Genomic DNA, 23,303 nt, shown 5'->3' with positions numbered 1-23,303 from the left:
ATCTGAACCAAGTTTTTCCTGTAAAATGTCAATCTTAGAAGTAAACTACTATTCGCACTGTGTATTTGAACTTCATGTAGGTTGAAAAATGCAGACTTCAACTCTGTCTTATGATTCCAAATGTAATCCATAAGGTCTTAAAAGCAGCATAGCAGCCTTTGTGTACCTATCTGGGTTTTTTATGGAAATGTATCCTGCAATCAGATTGCTTTGGTGTAGGTTTCTGTCAACATATATCAATTTAGTGCCTTTCGTTTTGGAAAACTAATAATCTCAAAAAACATTTTTGCAGTCTTATTTAGTTGAAAAGACAGAGAGGCTTTATTTTCACTTAAAGGGCTTAGCTGCATCGGTTTTCATGTTGTTTTTAAATGTCACTGACAAAGTATTTTCTTGATACCTGGGTAACACTGGCATCTAGTGGTTTTTGCCTATGATTGTCTAGTTGGAAATTTTCTAACAGGAAAAGACATGCTATCAAGAAAAGAGAGCAATATCACATGTCTATAAGTAAGAATATTTCAACGTTAGTACTTTTTTTTTTTTTTCCAGCCACCATTACCACAGTGTTTCCAGTCATTTGTCACAGCTAGGATACATTTAAATTCTGCCATTTTCTGTCCTTATCACAACGGGACATAATTGGCCAGATGACTGGCTGGTGTAAATTGAACTAGTTCCATTAAAATAAATTGAGTTACCTTGACTTACATTAGCTGAACAGCTAGCATAATGTTTTTAAATCCTTATGTAAGATTTTATAATTTTAATAGACCAGATGGTCAGCCTTTTTTGAGCTAGGGATTTTAAATTAGCTATCCAAGTCTATATGCCACAGAAATAATCAGGCTTGAAAGCCATGTACTTCTAATCCACTAGCACATGCAAGCATCCTCCTACAAACAAAATTACCAGTAAAAACCAGTATGAGTTACACTTTCATGACTGGACTGATAACCTAAGAAGCAGCTTAGGTTGAGACAAAATTAAGTGTGGAAGACCTTGTGCCTCAATGGTGAAACCCTAAGCTGTTGCCTTCACTACAAATGGACATGCTGCTTCACTAGCCAAATTGTTGTCCCACTGTCTTTTCAGTTTCTATACTACTCATGTCCACTGTTTTACATTGCCAAAAAAAAAAAAAAAAATCCCTGAAACAAACAACCCCCTCCCCAAACTCTTTTCCAGCTAATTTTATAAATTGTTAACACATTAAAAAATATATATATATATATATATATAAATAAATTAAAAAAAAAATAAAAAATCTCAGAGTCTAAAGAGCCTAAAGAACCAGTCTGGAGTGGAAAAAATCTAAGTGTGAAGTGCTAAGCTAGAAATAAGTGTTTGAGACAGATAAAGCAAGAAAACTAGGATCTTGATTCAGCAGTAATTTTAACTCACACCTTGTATATATCCTTCATACCCCCAAAATTGCATTAAAACTGCTCAGATTGGTTCCTGTGATGCATGAGTATATTTGCAGATAGATGTGCTCATGGAAAAAGCCATAACCCCTGCAGTCCTTGCAAACTCTTTCACTGAGCTGCTCTTCAAGGCAGCAGCTCCAGATTGTGGTCCTTGGCCAGTGCCCAGTCACAACTTTCATGATACATGAAGACCAGAGTCCTTGTTTGGGGATGGACAGGAAGGAATAAGATTACAAGCAATTCTGTGTATTGGTGTCCTAAGGCCGGCATATTTATTGCACAGCTACCCAGAAGATGGTTAAAGTGGCTACAGTGCTCTTCTCCCCCCCAGCATTTTGGGGCAATGTTATTTTATATTTTTTAAAAGATGTTTTGAACCCAATAAAGGAAAGTGGTTTTCCCACTGTAACCTCAGAGCAACCTTTCTATGGGTCTGATGATAAATATAGTTAGTGGTTAAACAAGATGTGGCCAATGCAAAGCATAGGTGATACCCAAAATGACAGGCTGAAGGTGCTGAGCCATCATCACAGAAAAAAAACCTGTGACAGACTCCCACAAAAAGCAGAATTTAGCCTCTTAATATAAGTGAAGCTAAACTGCAGGTAAAACATCTGTGGAAAGATGGGAAATGTTGCAAATAGTAAACCTATGATTTAATTTCAAAAAAGAAAGATTTTGTACAACATACATCATGCAGCAAAAGGGTATGGTTTTAGTGTATTATGTTTGTGGGAAGTCCATGCTATAATCTCCTGACCAGTTCTAGTCTTGCCAGTTTTGAACAGTTGAGCCGTATAGACAGCTATTGACATCTCAAATTTTGGCATTTGTCTGATATGCCCAGAGTCTGCCTGAAAACAGAAGAATTGAATGTCTGCCTAGCTCTCAAGCAAAATCTTTTGTAATTTTAGTTTCAAAGATGTTAAAATAGCATTTCTATTTCCTTTTTTAGAAGATACCACTAAAATCTGTGAAGGAAATGAGTGGTCCACAAATCAAAAACAAAACATGTTTTGCTGTTACATAATGAATATCTGGCAATGCTCAATTCTTTTTTCATTTAAAATCTGGAATGTTGGTAAGGGTACAAACATAACTGAATGTTTGAATCTTACAGAAAAAAAAAAAAAACCAACCCTGTAAGATTATTGAAACCTCCTTCAATTGATCATATTTTAATGGAATGGCTTGATGTTGGTTTTGGTTTTGTTGTTGCTTTAATAACCAATAGAAATATTCATTCCTTCTATAAAAATAGTTTTATTCAGAAAGCTGAGTTTGAATAAGGTTTTTATTTTACAGAAGTCACAAGTTTTTCCACAGTAAAGAGCAGTTTTCTAATATTAAGACAATGTCGTAATATTTAACAATCAGATAAATACTTCTAATTGATATTCCAAGTACCAGTGACAGAATAGATCTGATTGGTCACCCTACAGGTTCTTATCCGCCTTTTTGTATTTTGCAGCTACAAGCTGCTCTATATAATTGCATGGTAAAGCACTATTAGCATATACACAGCTTTGTGCAGCAAAGGCATTCTACAAATCCCAAAATCAAATAATACATACTGACAAATCACTTTATTTCGCAACTCTGGAAGTACCATGACCAGATTTTTTAAGTATGACTAGGAAAACATATAAACAGTTCTGTGTTAGAAATCCATGTATTTTGAAATATTACTGTTTCCCATATTCAAGGTAGAAGTTAAGAAATGTTACTATATAGATGCATCTGTATCTAGATTTATATATTCGATAGATGGATAGATAGATAGACAGATGGATAGATGATAGATAGATAGATAGATAGATAGATAGATAGATAGATAGATAGAATTAAACAACTGAGAGAAAAAAAATGGGGTAAAAGGAGTAATGAATTCTAATGAGAGGCATGGCAAGGGAGGGAAAAGAACTATTCTATCAGTTTACTCTGCTTCACAAAGAGGCAGGACTGGAAATTCTAGAAATTTTGGCTTTTTATCCACACATTAAAAATATAACAGTATTGTTTATGATACAGACTTCCATGTTCCACACCTACATTGATGGAAAAGCTGTATTTTGAGATAAGACTGTAAGTCCCAGGACACATGGATAATTACAGACAGTAGCACATGTTTGAGAGGAAGCACATATTCATTTAGGTTTGTTTTCATACTAGCATTTAGCAATAGCGTCGTGTGTGCCTGTCTCAAAACATGGCAGAATCTTCCCCTTGAAGATGGGTTGAACATTTATATATTTTGTGAAATATTGTCATCAGACTGTTCACTGTACATGAACATGTTCCAGCAGCCACACTTCAGAAGGTTATTTTAAATAGCATAAGGAAATAATTGCTATGATAGAGCAGGTTGGTTTATTACAGCAAGCTTTGGATTAACCAACAATATTCATTAATTACAAAGTTGAGAATGTGAAGTAAAAAATGAGATCTGCAGGCCAAATCTACAGCAAATGCTGTAGACTTGACCAAATCTGAAGTGAGTGTTTCAAGATTGGATGGAAAGTGGGGAAAATATGTTCTGCAACTGGAGCAAGGGAGAAGTTAACCAATGTCAGGGGTTCAGCTGTTTTCTTCTCTCAAGTGTCTTACCCATTTCTGCAGGTATGTTTCATTGTTCCAGGAAAAAACAAACCAAACAGCTGCAGAGACTGAAGACCTCCCCTTGCTCACTCTTTCTGTCATTCTTCTCACATGGCTGCCATGATCTTCAAGATTGCATCTGCACCTGAGTCATCGTTTTCTGCCTGCACTGGAGGACATAATATCACCTGATCTTTCTTCTCTCTCACATTTCCCTTTCACAGAAACCCACAGGTTCTGATGGTAGGCAGATAGTACCTGTGCACATACCTTCAGAGGGTATTCCCTGCCTCTGGAGGGAATGGATGGAGTGAACAGTCTGTACAGTCTTGCTAGTACAGCAAGCAGCAGCAGTAACGCATTTCAGGCTGAAGGATGTCAGAAGTCTGCCTTATGCTCATTGTTGCCATGTACAGATGCTATCAGACTGCTCTTACATTATATCGACAGCAATGTCCTAGCACTACATACATGGGCTGTCCCATGAGCAAGACAACTCAGCTTAGTCAGCAGTCAAGCTTCAACTGTCTGACTGCAATTAAAGGCTTTTTAAAAGTGACCCTTGAGGTTACAAGGAAGCGTATATTCCAAATACCTATTTGCAGCTACTGAGTCCTCATGAAATTCAATAAGGCTAAGTGCAAGGTCCTGCACCTGGGTTGTGGCAACTGCCAGTATCAACACAGGCTGGGGGATGAAGGGATTGAGAGCAGCCCTGGAGAGAAGGACTTGCAGGTACTGGTGGATGAAAGATTGAACATGAGACGACAATGTGCACTTGCAGCCCAGAAGGCAAATCACATCTTGGGCTGCATCAAAAGGAGCATGGCCAGCAGGTCGGGGGAGGTGATTCTGCCCCTCTTCTCTGCTCTGATGAGACGTCACCTAGAGTCCTACATCCCGTCCCTGGAAACATTCAAGGCCAGTCTGGATAGGGCTCTAAAAACCTGATCTAGTTGAACATGTCCCTGCTCATTGCAGAGGTGTTGGACTAGGTGACTTTTGAGAGTTCCTTCCAATCCAAACTGTTCTATGATTCTATGATTTTATGGGTCTCTCCATTGTTCCCGCAGTTGCTGTTATTTTATCATCACTGAAGTTACTGTTTCTCATCACACTGTGCTATGTCCTCCCTGATATGCTATGATTTCATGGATACAGCTTTGTCATCTGATCAGTTAGCAGTGGTACATGGCTTACAAAAGAATAAGATGCAGATGTTCCCTGAGCTTCCACTGACCCACATGGGGAAGTTCACCCAGTACAGGGTGTTTCAAAAAGATAAACCAAATTTCTAAGCACTATTTTTCATGATGGCAACATGTTACAATTACACAAAAACTTACAAGCTCTTTAATGAGTTATCATGTTTTTGTAACCTTTTTATAAATGCTCTATTTTCCATTCATATAACATGAATGGTTCATTCATGGGCAGTATGTGGTTGCAGAAATACTGTGATTTCAAATTGGGTCTGGTTTTTAGAAACACCCTATATAGTGCAGCAGTGTAGGATCATACCACATGAAGTGTACAAATAGCTTTTTCCTGGATTTTAATGATACCATGCACAAACTAATAAAGTAGTGTCTGAGCCAGACTCAGTGCTTGAATCCTGCTCAATTTCTAGATTAGCTCATGCTGAGCCAATTAAGTGGCTTCTGCACACAATGGGCTTATCCTATAAACTCATCCTTAGTACAACAAATTTAGTGCCAACTGTTCAGTGAAGCACAAATCCTTCTGTTTTCTTTTGCTGTTGGGTGTGGTTGTTAAAGATTTAATACCAGTTTCAGTAAAATCAAGAGCTTGCCTGGGACTCACATGTTTTCCATCCATACCTGTGACTACTACTCTCTGCCCCACCTGAGGCCACTGCACAGTAGTTTGCTGAAGCATCCAGTTATGATGACAGATACTATATAAATATAAAACCCAATAAAAACTGTATTAGATAGCACCAGACAATGTAAGAAACTGGTCATTCTGTTCCTAATATAGTAATATTTCTGACTCTTATACAGAACTCTATGCAACACTGTCCTAAAGCCAGACATTTTCCTCTCTTTTTACTGCTACTATTTTCCCCTTTTTTTGAGAGACAGAGAAAGCTATTACAGTACTTACCACACAGTGGTGCTAAATGACACTTGGATTATTTCTTTAGCAGAACATAAGAAAAGCTATTTCATTTTTAATGTATGTAAATAGCACAAGGGTAGTAATAATCAAGCTTATATTGGATCCTAGCATGAAAAATAAATTATCAGCCAAAACAGGTGATTTAAGCTGTGCACCATGTCCAGCTGTAGCTGTTTGTGTCCATCTAGTGTCCAAGAAACAGCAAATGGCCTTTTGCCTCTGCCAATGTACTTCACATGCTGTGAAGAACAGTTTGGCTTGTGCAATATTTTATCATCAAATGTATTTTCCATGAAAAGGAAACATTGTGTAGGAAGGCTTCATTTTTCTCAGTTTTGATATAGAAATGAATCCATGTATTTTTACAGAGCAATAGAACAAAAAACAAACAAAAAATGTAGTGACTGCAATAATTTTTTTCAGAAAAAATAAAAGCAGACTTTATAAAGGGTTATGAAATTGCTCAGCCCTGTATTACTCCAGTACTTGCAGCATCAAAATATGCCATGACACAGGAAAAAATGCAAACCAGCTTTTAAAGCACATCACATTTTCATTAGTAACTTTGACTTTTTATTATTTATCTTTCATAATTGAAAGTGTTGGTCTTATTTGTTTCCTGATTTGATTTAAAGAAGGACTTAAATGCATACTTAACTTAAATATTTGTATAATCCTACAAGGTTAAATCAGCGATTTGAACACCATGCAAAGCAAGATTGGTTCTGTGCGGGGAAATGAATAGTGCTGTTTCAGACTTGTATGATACAGTTAGCATGTATTTTAACTTATGTCTAAAGAATTGTGAGTGTCCAGCACTACCGAAAATCCAAAAACTACGATCTGTGAAAACACATTGATATTATTACAAGTGTAGAGGTTATGAAGAAACATTGAATTAATATCTTTAAGATTCCACATTGGTCTTATTTAACATGTGATCCAGCAAGGAAGGTAAGTGGATGGATTTTGGATGCTTCCAGAATGTCTTAAAACACTGAGATCATTTAAGGTTTAGTGAATGGGGCCTTTTCACTGAGAAAATTTTGTGAAGGGCAATGTGTGGGGACTGTATAAAGGCATTCTTTGCTGCAGGACCTGTGTGTTGGCTTTATCTCCTTTCCACACTCCTGTATAAAACCAAGCTGGAATTTCCTGATCTTCACAACCTGTCATCATCCCCATTCACTGTGATGAAGAAGATTAAACAGGGATTAGGATTACATTTTTTTCCTCTCCTGTTCAGTGACAGAGATTTATTGTTTAAATTAGGCAACATCATCTGATGTTGTGCAGTTGTAAAAGTGCCCTAAAATTTCATGTATGCCCTATCTTGTTACTGAAAAGTCTAAATAAATGCAGCAAAACGCAACGACCAACTCTAAACTATCTGGGTATAGACCTAGTAGTATCTTTTTTTTTTTATTATTATTATTTTTTTTTTTAGTTAGTGGTTCACTTAGCTATTACAATTCCCCATACAGCAATCTCAAAAGTAGCCAGGCATTTTAGTTGTGCTGGTCCTAAGATAACTGTATAAGGCAAATTGAGATGTAGATGCTCTTCACCAGTAACAAATATTATATGCATGCTGTTTGAATCTTCATAGACAATTTGAATGTTTTCTCTATATAGTCTGACATATATATACTTAACCATAAGTACAGAAAAATTCTATTGCTCCATATAAAAATGAGCAGTACAGCTGAGGTTTAGGACTAATCCAGGGAGAACTGAATCTTATCAAATACCTACTCTTGATGTTCAAACATTTGTTTTTCAATGGTTCCTACTCATTGCCATTTCTGACTGGCAATGCATACAGAGGGGCATGCAGCTGCTCAGCCTGGCACTTCCAGATGTAGCTATTTTTGAGTCATCTTCATAGAGGGGAAAAGGTGATCAGAATGATTTTTAAAAATGAGACAAAGTTTAGAAATTCACATAAGGAGGAAGCAGTACATTCAAACTTTCAGTCAAAAAAGTAGGGGGTGTGTGAAGAGTGCAAAGAGTTTGTGTCTCATTGACAAATTACTTCAAGGAGGTATAGTAGCCTCTATTTTACGACACTAAAACCAGCAGAAATTTGATTTAACATCATCTGGTCCTTTAATGTACCCACGGATAATTTATTATTTCCTGCATGGATAATTTATTATTTCCTGCGTAAATAATTTACTATTTCCTGGATCAAGAGCCCGAGGCCAGGAATTTAATTGTTAGAATGAGTATAAGGCAAATATAGACCCATGGACAGGGAAGGGGGAAATTTAAGTATCTAAATTCTACATTTTATTTCAACTAAAGTTTCTCTTTTCCTAAAGCTTGTCTTAATGTACATGTTCAGAACTCTTTCCTTAACAGACCCTTATGTAGTGTTAAGATCACAGATGTATTTATTTTACAAAAATTACACCTACAAGCAAGAGCTATCTACAAACCACAACCTGGCCTTTCATAACGAACTGCTAGTTCAGGTCGTGTTCTACTAACCAAGTTGATAATTGGTGTACATGTACATGCCTGGGCTTAGAAGACAACCATTAGTTAAAATGTGACTGTGCCTGTTCTGGATCTTTCCTACTGAGTACTTTAATCACTAAATTCCAAATAACACTTATCTTTTCCATCTTTAAAATTCATAAATTCAGTAATCATTAACTTATCCTAGTATGCTAAAGCAATATCAACAGCCAGGATGCAGTAAACTCCCTTGCATGACTATCTGATAACCAGATTTTTGGGACACTATTAGGAGAATAGAAGTAGGACATGTCAATTTGAAACCATTTGGGAGCCCTCTACCCTACTCTGTTCATCACAGTACTCTACAAACAGTTTCATTATTAAAATAACAAACATAAAATCAAAATTTTCAACATAAAATGCTTACGAGTGAGAATTAAATATATTATCTCAAACATAAAATATAGCTCTCTCATTCCATATTCTAAATTTGAGCATTTTTCATATGTTTTTAAGTCAAAAACTTCCCATAAAGGAGAAATTATACTTTCTGCACAGAGATGAGAATTACTTTTCTGCCATTAAGAAGTGATATTACTTGTGAAAAATCATACCCAGTCACACATTAAATGAAACTTTTAGGGCTAAGATCAAAACCACAGATTGTAATGAAGATTTGAACTGCTGTGTATTATGCATGAGGTATAATTTCACAACATTTAATTCTCTTCCCTAGTTTCTCAGTTAAGGTGTAGGTACATACGCCCCATCAGTGCCACATACCTTTTTCAGTTTGATGACTCCTTCCTGGGTATTCTCATCTGTTGTGATGTCAAACAAGTTTCCTCCATCTCCTGGAACTATGTTGTACTCAATTTCTGCATTTTGCCCAAAATCAGGATCCACAGCTCTGATTCTTCCAATAGCAGAACCAACATGAGAGGACTCAGGTACTTTTAAATGGAAGATACCTGTGACAAAGACAGTCATTCTTGGGATTTCTTGATAATTAACGTAGTAAGTTTGATTAAAACCCTGGAGCCTGTGCAAAGTAAATAGGCTTAAATCATCCAATTAAAATAATTAGATCAGAACAACAAAGGATTAGAAAAAAGATTCATGTTTTATTGGATGAGCATGCTAATTTCCCCTACTTCCTACTGCAACTGTAAGGGCCTTAGCATCTCTATCTCTGAGTTATCTACCTATATTTCTATCTTTAATTTTACTGATATAGTTGACTCTTGAATTAAATTCTACTTGTCGACAGTACATGTTTATAAGAATTTTCCTCCTTCTATGCTTAACAGCTTTTAGTATCTGAATTTTATTTTGTTTGAGAAAATATATCTATGTATCTAACAGCAATTGAGAAGGAAAAATCAACAGGAAAAGGATTTCCACCTATTTCTGTAATATTCAGTATTAGAATTACATATACACTCCTTGTGGGGGTAGAAGATACTGTTTATACATTAGTCAGTAGATGGTGATCTTACTAAGATTTCAATGCTAAACAAATTTTTAGTTCTGCACACTTTTATTTTCAGTTTATTTACTATTAGTGATAATAAAAGTAAAAAAAAAAAAAGAAAAATTATACTTTTAAAATAATCATTACTACTGATGTATGAGGACAAAATGGTTTAATTCAGGGTAACAACCATTTTGAAAAGATGTTACACATAATAGTTATTTTAATAATTTAAAAAAAAAGATCCAAAGTACTTTGAGTCAGCCTCAAATTTAACAACAATAGTAGCAGCAGGCTTTTGTTTTTAATGCTTTTAGATTGGCTTACTCATACAATCATAGAATCATAGAATAGTTTGGTTTGGAAGGGACCTTCAAAGGTCATCTAGTCCAACCCCCTCACAATGAGCAGGAAGATCTTCAACTAGATCAGGTTGCTCAGAGCCCCGTCCAGCCTGACCTTGAATGTTTCTGGAGATGGGGCATCTACCACCTCTCTGGGCAACCTGTCCCAGTGTTTCACCACTGTCATGGTGTTATTACACCACTGCTGAAGTGCCTGCCTCTCCTGTTCAGCTACACCTCTCACTGGAGTTATTACTTTGCACAGCTGCCAAGGAACACCACCATGACAAGTACTTCTAGTGAGCAGGGAGTGCTTGCATTTCTTCAGGCAGCAGCCTTTGCTGTCAAAACTGCCATCAGATTTTGAAGTTGATTTCAGCAGGCCCAGGATGTATGATTTGCTTCATGTCATCCTTCAATTTGTTTGTCATCCTTCCATTTTGTTTTCCTGGATCACCCTCCAACAGCTCTCAAAGCACAGACCATTTGAAGCAGGGTAACATCAGCAATAGCCTTCTCTGTTCCTCTACATGTGAACATGCAGGAGGAAATTTACACTTATTTTTCAATACTATAGCAAGACAGGCATCTATGACTAACAGGAGGTATATTAGGGGGTTTTCTCAGAGATTTCCACCTGTACTAGTTCAGTCACACTTCACAAGATAAGGCTCTGAGAAGCTGAATATCTTATTACATTGGTACAGATGACTTTTGCACCCAGCTGCTGAATTAAACAGCAGCTTTTTCAGTTTTACAAGATCTACAAGTGAGGAAAAAAATTACATTAACACTGCTGGATTAGGAGCAAACCTACACTTTCATGAGGGCTATGGCACCTATATAACTGTTGACTTGATTGCCTCTGAAAAAATGTGGTTTGTTGGCTTCCTTCCTCCTTCTATTAGTATGCAAAAGTATACCTGAATGCAAAACTTGCTTTGCTTGTTTGAGAAAATCCCTGTAAGTAGTCTGCTTGTGTCAGCATCCACATTTGGATATTACTATGTGTAGCTTTGTAGTACTCATTGATTGAACTACTATATGGTTGTGCAGTTATCATTTCACTATTTTTTCCAAGGGAATATATTAAAAGAAGTTTTTTTCAGGTTTTTGGTTTATGTGTTTTTTGTTTTTTTTTTTTTTCTTTTAACAGCTGGAAAGGAATACTGTGACACAAAATATGATCAAGACAAGAGTAGCCTCAGCTTTTTCTTAGTTGTACTTCAACTACTCAGAGTAAAGAATAATATTTTAACTTGGTATGCAGAAGACATTCACAAATCCTCCTATTATCTAAAGCCATTTACAAATATTTATATTACTGGGCCAATGTTATAAAAGTTATTCAGAAGAAGTGGAAGAAAATGGATCTGAAAAGACTTTGCCTACTCTTGAATCTTGTATTATGTTTCCACAACATGTTTCTAGCCCTGATGCTCAGGTCTTTTACAGACACTTACACTGGATGACACAAATGATAGCTAGTGTTTGCTCTTTACAGCCACAATTTTTTGTGAACATAAAACATAAGAACATATGAAAATGGACTTTTCCTTCTTTGCCTAGTTGATCTATTTTTAGTGAATTGAAGAGCACTTAGATTCATTAAAATAAACATTGCTCTGTAAAATATTGTACCTGGTTGTGAAGTGTGTAGAACTTACATGAAGTCAAAGAAACACTGCATTACTCATTGTAGATTGTTTAGGCTTTTATCAGTTATCTTCAATGACTTGGCATTTCATCACTTCCAGAAATTCAACAGCAGTAAAGATGGGGTCATTCAGATTAATTTGAAACTCTGAAGTAATCTTCAACTCTGCCAGACTCAGATCTCTGAAGATGTAGTATGTAATTACACTGCCATCGTCCTCCTATAATAGCATCCTCACAGCATATGAAAGCTGTTAATGGTGCTACTGGGGCAACATACTTTCAGAATAAAATAGATGAAACCAAATAATGCATATTGTTGCCAGATCAGGGAAAAAGTTTCAAGAGAGTATAATGTATAACATGAAAACCTTATTTTTTTTCCCCCAGAAAAGAGTCTTTGTACAAAGGACATTCAAAATGATCAATACATGCTGTACCTGAAATGTAAAGGAAAGACAGTTTTGTATATTTTTATTTTTCTGTTTCTAGAAGATGTTACTTCTTGCTGTGGACTTGCTGTGACAGTTTAGCACTATTCAGTTTTTATTGTCCATTTTGCCTATATACACTACCATCTTTATTTGCTGTAGAGGTGTATTGAGATAGATTGAGTAATAGCCTTTTACTCCCAAAGGTCCTGAAAGCCTTCTTCTCTGCATCTTCTAGGAATGATGGAACAAGCAGCTCAGACAAACTTATTCAGCAGATGATTACACTGCTCAAACAGTTCTGACAGATTTTGCAGATCGTCTCATGTGACTTCTCTGCCTACAAAAATCTTTTCTTCTGCTCACATAAATCTCTTTTAAATGCGTTTTCTAAGTTTGCTGCTGGCTTTTGTAAAGGATGAATGATATAGGATGTAACCAAGGGACCAGGCCTTACTTCCCTCAGACTGCACTATGAATCTGGACTATGCAACCAAGTACCCTTTTGCTGTCACACATATTATATACAAGTTGGAATATTTTCACATAGAGGAAAGCTAGTAGCAATGTATGTTGCCTGATCAAGATTTTTTTTTGCTCTGTTGTTGTAGATAGAATTTTAAGTAAAAAAGATTAAATGCTATTTTTAAGAACAAAAGTCATGTACTAGTTGACATGCTTAACTTACGCAACACTTCGCATTTGAATTACACTTAAAATTCAACTCAGAATACAAAACCAGAGAAAGCCCAGTGATTATGTAGCTTAGCGTAGGCATTCAGGCATTTCCTTATAAAGCCTGTGGAGTCGTTATGTGACCCAAAGTGTGAAATTTCCTTGGAGTTTTATGTTGAATAGCATCGATGAGGATGATAAAAATAAATGACTGATAATGCTGTTGAAGCTTTCAGGCTGAAATGACTGATAGGGGTTATTACTCAGCTCCAAAAGCATTCAGAAAACCAAAGGGAGGTGGGCTAAAAACACATACACTCTAATTTTCTAAAACAAAGATGGTTCCAAAGTGCACAGCAGGAAGAAATCGGAGCTAAGTGACAGGTAATCAGTCATATTGACTGAAATTCAGCACACATTTACAGTTCTTTTGACGTTATTAGATTAGTTTTCATTTTTAAGGCTTAAAAGCTGTTCTGAGGTTCAATTTTTACTTACAAAGGGGTTTTTTTGTGTGTTTTGTTTCTCCACACCTGCAGTTTATGGGTACACTCTTAGCTACCAAAAAGATTTTCAATACTGATGAGAATAAGAAACTAACCCATCATTACACCTCATCAGCAAAACAACCATTAAGAAATAACTCAGGTTAGTGTCTAAGGACTTAAGCTAAATGCATAATGGCCTTCAACTAAAGAGCTGTAAATGGTAATTGAGCTTTTTTCTAATCTCTGACCATACATGTACTGTGTGTACGCAAGATTATCCTGTCCTGTTTTTTCTTTGTCTATAATTTTTTTTCAGTTCTCTTTGTCAGCTGTCAGAGTGTTGCATTGCAGTTAATCATGATAGCATGAATCTTATGGGCACCAACACTGAAATAAAGCAATATTTCTTTGTTTTTAATCTAGATCTTCAATGTTTTCTTAGTAAACAAAACAGATTATGTATTTATAATATTCTTGTTTGTTTAAATTATAGTACCACGGCATTTCAGCTTCTATCCTGGCCAGGTTATAATGGCACTGATTTCTGTCTGTTTAGGAAGAATCCAAAGACAACAGCTCATATTTACTTGCTGGTGTTTAAAGAGTAGTGTAATAGGGAAAAGAAAGGATACTCAGATACTCAGTATATCAAACGTATTACATCAGCTACAGCTAATTAGCCTAATAATTAGTGGCATCTGATCTACATACTCCTAAATCTAGGAAGATGTGATGCAGCACAGCAGTGAGATATATTTGTGCCTCTCCTACCTGCAGCTCTGTGCCTTGCAGGGGGTTGGGACCTTGCGTAGAAAGGCTGGGCTTTGTCACCATGTGCTCAGTTCTGGCTTCTTCCATCCTCAACTCTACTGCTCTAAGTTTTATGACCTCCTTAAATATAGCATCACTATTCTTAAAAACTCCTGGTTCTCATCTGTGGATCCCAAAATCCACACCAAGCAAGAGCTACATCTCCTCAGACTATAGTCATCTTAGATGTCCAAGAGTCCCCAGTTCTTTAAGAAAAATTAGCAAAACCAAAGCCTGTTTTGACTTTGATCTTGCCCAACTTTAGAGCTTCCCCAGAGCTGTCAGCTGCTAAGGCAGGACACTGTCAGTCTCTCAGGAGAGCTATCAGATTGAGTTTTTGAGGCTGTCCTCGGTCTTCCTTCCCAAAAGAGAAAAAAAGCATCCTGTTTATCATATCTTGTATAATTTTTGTATCTTGAAAAAATTCGGTTTAGTAATTTTCTGTTTCTTTTCTCTGTCAAGCTGTTGTCAGAAAGCTTTCTAAAAATAATCCCCCCATTGCATGTCAGAGATAATTCCACAGGGCATAATATTCTCCTCATTAAAGCAAGGGTTCAGGAAATGGGAAATGCCACTTCATTTTTTTCAGCTGAAGATATTCAGAACTACAGCTTCTGTTTCCAAAGAGTGCTGAGTGTAGCAAAGGCAAGAGGGAATGTTCTGTTTAACAGCATAATGTAGAAATGATTCCAGAAGCAGTTGTTTGGAGCCACAGATACTCACATGTGTGTTTCCTATTACCCAGGCAAGACTTATATTCAATCTTCTTTGAAGAATCTTACATTTTCTTTTGTATGTTGGTACAGTTGGCACTAGCAGGAGAATAAAATGTTCATTTCTAGAACTTCTTCAAGTTTACAATTAAGGGTTTCTCCTAGACTATATGAATTCTACCAAGCTGAGGAGACAAAATAAATTTCCTGAGTAATTTCTTTAATCATGTTGTTTTTACTGCATAGGAAAGATCTCACCATTATCACCTCCCCTTTAACTGGTCTTGCTAAATGGAAGAAGAGTGGTGGCTAAATGGTCACGTGTGCAAAGTCTGACTTTGCAAATATGTACATGTGTTAGATGACATTTTTCCTGGATCTCTGAGGTCTTATGTGGAAAACTTATGTATCATGACCAATAAAGAACTCTTCTGCTAATATCCAGTCTACTCATCAAGAGATTATTATCAAAGAAAAAAAAGTCAGTAAGAAAAAGGTTCAAAATACAATGGGAAAAATATTTGGGAGGGGGGCTATATTTTAAAACTTGAATCAAATGATTTTACATAAGTTATATAGTGGTTATAAAGAATTATCAAGGTGTTGCATGCCTTACAGATAGAAAATAATTTTCAGGAGAAAATATCTTTCCTTTTTCAGAATCTTAGGCAGCATGTAATTGGCATTTATCAGGTAGGTCTATTGGTAATATTCTGCTGATCACACTGTCACCATGAAATAAATCACTACACTTATTCCCTCTATAAAATTTAAACTGCATGATATATGTGAAATGTTAACATGATAAAAAGTATATTGCCGAGGACGGGACATAGAGTTTGTAATGCTCTGTTTAACATCTCTGCTTCTAAAATATCTTGTGGGAGCCTTTTCATATTTTCTTTATTACTCTGGCACAAAATATAATAACACAATTTTACTACAATTCATTCACTTTTAAGAATGTGGTCAAACCATTTACTTTAGGATCTAAGCCAAGTGCTCTAAATCATCTCTATTGGAAGAATAATTTTTCTCTCCATCGACTAAGGAAATTAGGTCCCTGTCTTTAGTCCTGAGTCACATCTAACTTGCATTCCAAAATCACTTAAACAAAACATGGTGAACATCTGTGTTACTCAGAAGACTCCCTGTGAAGCCTTGATTCTCACATGATCATTGGGTACATTTTATGTAAATGTTTTTTCTCTGAAATATGTATTACTTTTCTTCACCATGTTGGCACAGTCTGAAGCAGAAGATTATTATTTTTAAAGATAAAATTGTGAAGTCATGAAATACCAGTTCTTAATAGTTTACTGTTCTTTAAATTTTGGTTTACTGTGTGCTGTTTACTTAAAATACTTGTGATTGATTGTGTGATATAGACCAAAAAATAGTTATACAGTAGGATGACAATTGGCTTCACATTTGTAGTCTCTTATACTTTGCAACAAGTATTATCAACTTATCAAAAGTGATGTTTGTGTTTTCCAATTTAAGTGTTAAAAGGTAAAATGTCTATATAAATACTGCTCCTTTTGCAATGAAATCTGTAGGTAGAAACCACTGAGGAAAAAAAAAAAAAAACTAATAAAATTGAGAAAAAATTGAAATTTCTGTTTGTTTGTTTTGGGTTTTTTTTAATACAGCTTTCTTTATGCAAAAAAAAAAAAAAAAATGCATTTTAGAATCAGAGAAGACAATTTCAAAACTTCTTGGTATCTGCACCTCCTGCTTGTGTCAGTAGGAAAGTCTGGATTCTTGCAAATACTTTTTGGGTGTCTTATTTAATGTTTTTACAAGGGCTGGAGCACTCCTGAAAGTCTAACTTCAACTGTGGTTTTCAGGCACTTCTGAAAATCATGAGCCTAAACTATTGTAATTATAATTAGATAATTGCATATGGTCTGTTTCACTTCATGTTGCACTGTTGATGTGTTGATTTCTTACTTGGATGGCAAGTCTTGGAGAGAAAGGTAGATGCTGCCAGAAATTACAGTGGTGCAGCAAATGACACTACATTTGTGAGTCACTTTGCAACTAATTTGCAAGGCATTGCAAGGCATTGCAAGGCAACCCCAGGCTGTTGAATCTGTAGCCTTAGCTACTCTTCAGAATCACAGAGTAGGTGGAGATGCATCATGCTTTTAAGCCATCCCAAGGTTACTGGGGATAATTTCATGTATCAAATCTAAATACTCTTTGTGTTTTGAATGAATAATTTTTTCATAGCTCCCCACAAACAATGCATTGGAGTGGAATGAATGTCATGGTTCCTGCCAAAGTTTGTTGAATTTCTATGAAGGGTACTTGTTTACACCTTCGTTACAGAAGGTAGCAGATATAGAATACAATTATTAATGATAACAATCTACTATGATGATAATGATGTGTTTAAAAATAATTGACTTATAAATCTTGCTGTTAATAATCAATCACTGCTTAAAGCTGATGACAGGGGCAAAACGAACTGGACAAGTGCAGATTAACAACAGAATTTTATGACCAATAAATAATATTTAACTTCTAACCACTATTGTTCTCATTTGTATTTCTTAGACTATTGTTAACTGTGAAATCAGAGCATGACATTTTACCTAGTGAAAAAGTACCTATATTTTTCATTGGTTATGGAACAGTACCAAGAAATAGCCATATTTATTTTTATGCTCTGCTTTGCAACTGAGCGTTCAGTCTCACCTTAGAGCTTTAAAGAGGTTTTTGTGTCCTTCAATCGGTACTTCAAACAGCCCTCTAAGAATAGCCTTTGCTAGTTATGCATTCTTGAGAAAGTTAAAAAACAATCAAAGTGTATCAATCATAAAATTTACTAAACATTTAGTGTTCTCAGAATCCATGGTAACTGAATATTTCTCTCTTCAGTTTATTTCTCAGGGGTTCTTTTAACTATTTAGGTTGGGTGTTGTGTCCTCGTTCAGTCTGAATCAAATGTTTCACAGTTCAAGATGCTTTATGATCAAGATAATGCTACGGTGACAGCTACCAAAAAATAAAAAAAAAAGTTTCTAGGGAGCTTTTACTGCACCCATTTTTAAGGGCAAATCAGCTCTTACTGAAAGTACTTGAAGAATTCTGATGTGAAAAGAAATAAGAACAAAAGTAAGAGAAATTAAGTGTAATCACAAATCCGTAGAGATGTTAAATTTTATGTTAACTCCTTTGTGTTGCACACACAGAGCAACAGAAGCCTAATTAACTGTCAGTTGCTATGACCCAAGGTGGGCTGCTTGGTCTGGATTGCAAAGCATAGTCTCAAAAAAGCTACAACTGTACAAGGACATTTCATGTACAAGCTGTACTCTGCCATCCGGAAGGTAGTCAGTATAGAATGGCCTACTTCCATACTATCAAGTTCTTTTGACCAGACAAAAATAGGTCAGCTTCATGGAAAGTGATTGCAGAGAATAGCTCTTAATCTGTATCAGTTTCCCCAAATGCCAAGCTTTACTTGGTGTTGGTCATAACTGTGCCCAGTGACTGTGCTAAAGCTAACAGTATGGATGACTGAAATGCCCAGGAACTTTCCCTGACACTCTCATGTTCTACTTTAAGTCTCTAAAGCAAAATAAAATGAGCTGGCTTATACCTTTAGTCTGTTTGAAAATGTCTATAATGGCACTAAGTGGTGGGGTAGGAAAAAAAATGTACAGAGGTTTTTTTATGACTAGCTGTCAAAAGTGTAGCTAACTCAGGTAGGTCAAATAGAAACGACAGGCAAGGGTCATTGAGCTGACAGTGTGGGTGCCAAACCAAGCAAGACGGAGCTGTAAAGAGCTTCTCTGGGATGGTGAATACTCATAGCCTCAGTATAGCAAAATGTGGAGAGATTCAGAGCTGGAAGTGAACAAACAAAAGACATTATTTTAGAAATGGGAGGGAAAAAAAAATGCAACATTTGAGCAGGAGAAGCAGGAGTTGACCACAATCAAGTTATAAGATGAAAACAAGATGAAGGATATATTTGTGTCTGTTTTAGGAGAAGGGAGACAAGTGTGCATGTTGAATGTAAGAACAGACAGGGTAAGGAGGAAAGAGAAGGCCAGAGCAGGGGGAGACAGACATGCAGATAGTGCAAAGGTGTGAGACTTAGAAGGATGTACAGAGAAGCCTTTTTTTTGATCTTTTCTCTGAATCGGACGCTTTCGATCTCGAGACCCGGAAGCCCGAGGCAGCCCTTGCGAGAGCAGCTGATGTGGCGTGGGCGTTACTATGATGAGGGCGATCCCACCCCCGCCCCTCTCCCTGAAAAAGCCTCAGGGAGGGCACCGACATGTTGCTGCCCACCAGGTGCTGGGAAGGGCAACCAGCTTGTGATGCGGGTGAGTAACAGCCACACTGTGCTGCAGCAGTGGGTGTGGTAACTCGTGAAGTAGGGCACAGAGGTTGTCACTTTTTGCTTGTTAGATCCTCTCACTTATTGCCAGTGTCCCAGACTGCTGCCGACCATGGTCTCCTCCAGAAAGAGAGCTTGTCTCAAAAAGACTACAGCAACAGAGACCAACAGCCTGCCCAGAACCATGGCTGTTCAGGTTTGTGGCTGCAGGGAGTGCCAGAGCCTGCTGCTGCCAGGGAAGGAGGATAGCATTCCACCTGTGTGAGGTGTGAGCAGATGCAAGATCTGCTCAACATGGTCACAAAACTTAAGGAAGAGGCACTAAGGTCCATCAGGGAGTGTGAAAAGGAGATCAACTGCTGGAGTAAATCCCTAGCATGCCACTCAGAGAGGCTCCAAGGGTATACTCCCCAAAAGGTTGAAGGACCCCCTACCCTGCTGGGCAGAGGGGGAAGAATCAAGACAGCCCCTGCCCTGTCACTGTCAGGCAGAGGTAGGTGACAGAAAAGATTATGAGGGTTGGAAGTGAGTTCCATTTCGGTACCGCAGTTAACCCCCCTCCCTACCTGCTTTGCTTCCCCAGGTGCCTCTCCGTAATAAGTTTGAGGCCCTGGATCTTGAAGAAGAGGTAGGTGAAGATGTGGTGCAAGGCCCGCCTACAAGGTCACATAGAAAGAGGCAGTTGACTCCACATCTCAAGACCACCTCAGACAAGAAAGAAAGAAGGGTATCTGTAGTAGGCAGTTCCCTTCTGAGAGGGACAGAGGGCCCAATATGCAGAGCTGATCATCATTGTAGGGAAGTTTGTAATCTACCTGGAGCCAGGATCAGGGATATCACCAGGACACTACCCAACCTGATGCACCCAACAGACGACTACCCACTGCTGATCTTCCAGACAGATGGGGAGGAAGCTGCATCCTGCAGTCTGAGGGAAATGAAGAAAGATTTCAAGGCCTTGGGATGGATGGTAAAAGAGTCTGGGGCTCAAGTGATTTTCTCTTCCCTCCTGGCAGTTTTGGGTGATGATATGGGAGGGAATAGAAAAATTCAGTCCCTAAACAATTGGCTACAAGACTGGTGCTACTGACAGGGCTTTGGCTTCTTTGATAACGGCTGGTTTTACAAGACACTAGGTCAAACAGTGGTATGTGGGAAAGGTTTATCTAACAGGGGCAAAAGGATGCTGGGACAGGAATTAGCCAGGCTCATTTGGAGAGCTTCAAACTAGACTTGAAGGGAGATGGGGTTGTGGCTGGGCTTGCATCAGTGGGATAGCACTCTAGAGCTGATGGAGACTGGGAGGCTTCCCATACCCCTAGGGTGAAATCAGTGTGCTCAGCTCACTCCCTGAAATGCCTGTACACCAATGTGCGCAGCATGGGGAATAAGCAGAAGGAGTTAGAAACCTGTATTCAGGCAGGAGATTATGACCTGGTGGCAATTACGGAGACATGGTGGGACAGCTCACATGACTGGAATGTGGTCATGAATGACTATGTCCTTTTCAGGAAAGACAGGCCAGCCAGGCATGGTGGTGGAGTTACTCTTTACGTGAGAGAGCAACTACAATGTATTGAGTACTGTGCAGGCACGGATGAGGAGCGAGCTGAGAGTCTATGGGTGAAAATTAAGGGGCAGGCTGGCAGGGGTGATACTGTTGTGGTTATATATTACAGGCCACCAGGTCAGGATGAGGAAGTTGATGAAAACTTCTACAGACACCTGAGAGCAGCCTCACAGTCACAGGCCCTGGTTATGGTGGGGGATTTCAACTTCCCTGATGTTTGCTAGAAGGACTACTCAGCCAGTCAGCCACAGTCTAGGAGGTTCCTCCAGTGCATCGACGATAAATTTCTGATGCAAATGGTGGAGGAGCCGACTAGGCGAGTGCACTGCTGGATGTCATCCTCACTAACAACGAGGGTCTGGTTGAAGCAGTAAAGGTTGAGGGTTGCCTTGGTTGCAGAGACTATGAAATGGTGGAGTTCAGGATCTCATGTGACAGGAACAGAATAGCAAGCAGAATTGCAACCCTGGGCTTCAGCAGGGCAAACTTGGGCCATTTCAAACAGTTGCTAGGGGAAATCCCACAGGCAAGGCTGCTAGAAGGTAAAGGGGCCCAAGACAGTCAGTTAGTGTTCAGGGACTGCTTCTACCAGGCTCAAGATCAGAGCATCCTGACACGTAGAATGTCAATGAAGGGAGCCAGGAGACCTGCGTGGTTAATCAGGAACTGCTGGGTAAGCTCAAGTGGAAGATGAGAGTTTATAGATCATGGAAGGAGGGGCTGGCCACTTGTGAAGAATATAAGGCTGTTGTCAGAGGGTGTAGGGAGGTAGCTAGGAAAGCTAAGGCGTCCTTAGAATTAAACCTGTCAAGAGGAGTCAAGGACAACAGAAAGAGCTTCTTTAAATACATGGCAGATAAAACTAACGCCAGAGGCAATGTAGACCCACTGATGAATGAGGTGGGTGCCTTGGTGACAGAAGATACAGAGAAGGCAGAGTTACTCAATGCCTTCTTTGTCTCCTCTGTTGGAGGCTGTCCTGAGGAGCCCCGTACTGATGAGGCCCCAGAGGAAGTCAGGACAATGGAGGAGTCTGCCTTAGTTGCTGAGGACTGGGTTAGGGAGCAATTAGGCAATCTGGAGAACCATGGGTCCGAATGGGTTGCACCCGTGGGTGCTGAGGAAGCTGACTGAGGTCATTGCTGGACCACTCTCCAACATCTTTACCAAGTCTTGGGAAACAGGAGAGGTGCCTGAGGACTGGAGGAAAGCAAATGTCACTCCAGTCTTCAAAAAGGGCAAGAAGGAGGACCCGGGTAACTATGGACCAGTCAGCCTCACCTCCATCCCTGGGAAAGTGATGGAACTTACCCTTGGTGCCATCTCAAGGCATACCAAGGATAAGAGGGTTAAGGGCAGTCAACATGGCTTCACCAAGGGAAAGTCATGCTTGACCAACCTCATTGCCTTTTATGAAGACATAACGAGGTGGATAGATGACGGCAGAGTGGCGGATGTGGTCTACCTTGACTTCAGTAAGGCATTTGAAAAAGTCTCCCACAGCATCCTTACAGCTAAATTGAGGGAGTGTGGTCTGGATGATCTGGTAGTGAGGTGGACTGGGAGTTGGCTGAAGGAGAGAAGCCAGAGAGTCATAGTCTATGAGGCAGAGTCTAGTTGGAGGCCTGTATCTAGTGGAGTGCCTCAGAGGTCAGTACTGGGGCCGGTATTATTCAATATATCCATCAATGATTTGGACGAGGGAATAGAGTGTACTCTCAGCAAGTTTGCTGATGACACCAAGCTGGGAGGAGTAGCTGACACGCCAGAAGGCGGTGCTGCCATTCAGCAAGACTTGAACAGGCTGGAGAGTTGGATGGGGAAAAATTTAATGAAATATAACAAGGGCAAGTGTAGAGTCTTGCATCTGGGTGGGAAAAACCCCAGGTTCTAGTATAAGTTGCATAATGACCTTTTATAGAGCAGTGTAGGGGAAAGGGACCTGGGGTGCTGGTGGACAGCAGGATGACTGTGAGCCAGCACTGTGCCCTTGTGGCCAGGAAGGTCAATGACATTCTGGGGTGATTTAGAAGAGGGGTGGTTAGTGGGTCAAGAGAGGTTCTCCTTCCCCTCTGCACTGCCCTGGTGAGACCATGTCTGGAATATTGTGTCTAGTTCTGGGCCTCTCAGTTCAAGACGGACAGGGAAC

At 38.6% G+C, this 23,303-nt stretch overlaps 1 protein-coding gene across 11 annotated transcripts in view; it reads right to left on the bottom strand.

Moving 5' to 3' along the window:
- The window catches only part of CDH12 (cadherin 12), a 565,327-nt gene that overhangs the window by 49,289 nt on the left and 492,735 nt on the right, over positions 1 to 23,303 (bottom strand). For all 11 annotated transcript variants that reach the window (XM_065052613.1, XM_021298011.2, XM_065052615.1 and 8 more), the window contains one exon: positions 9,420 to 9,607. In XM_065052613.1, coding sequence (XP_064908685.1) covers positions 9,420 to 9,607 — 188 coding nt within the window. The remainder of the gene's footprint in view (positions 1 to 9,419; positions 9,608 to 23,303) is intronic.

The sequence above is a fragment of the Columba livia genome, chromosome 2 (assembly GCF_036013475.1).
Source record: "Columba livia isolate bColLiv1 breed racing homer chromosome 2, bColLiv1.pat.W.v2, whole genome shotgun sequence".
NCBI classification, from domain to species: domain Eukaryota; kingdom Metazoa; phylum Chordata; class Aves; order Columbiformes; family Columbidae; genus Columba; species Columba livia.
This window is presented reverse-complemented; position numbering and strand designations above follow the sequence as displayed.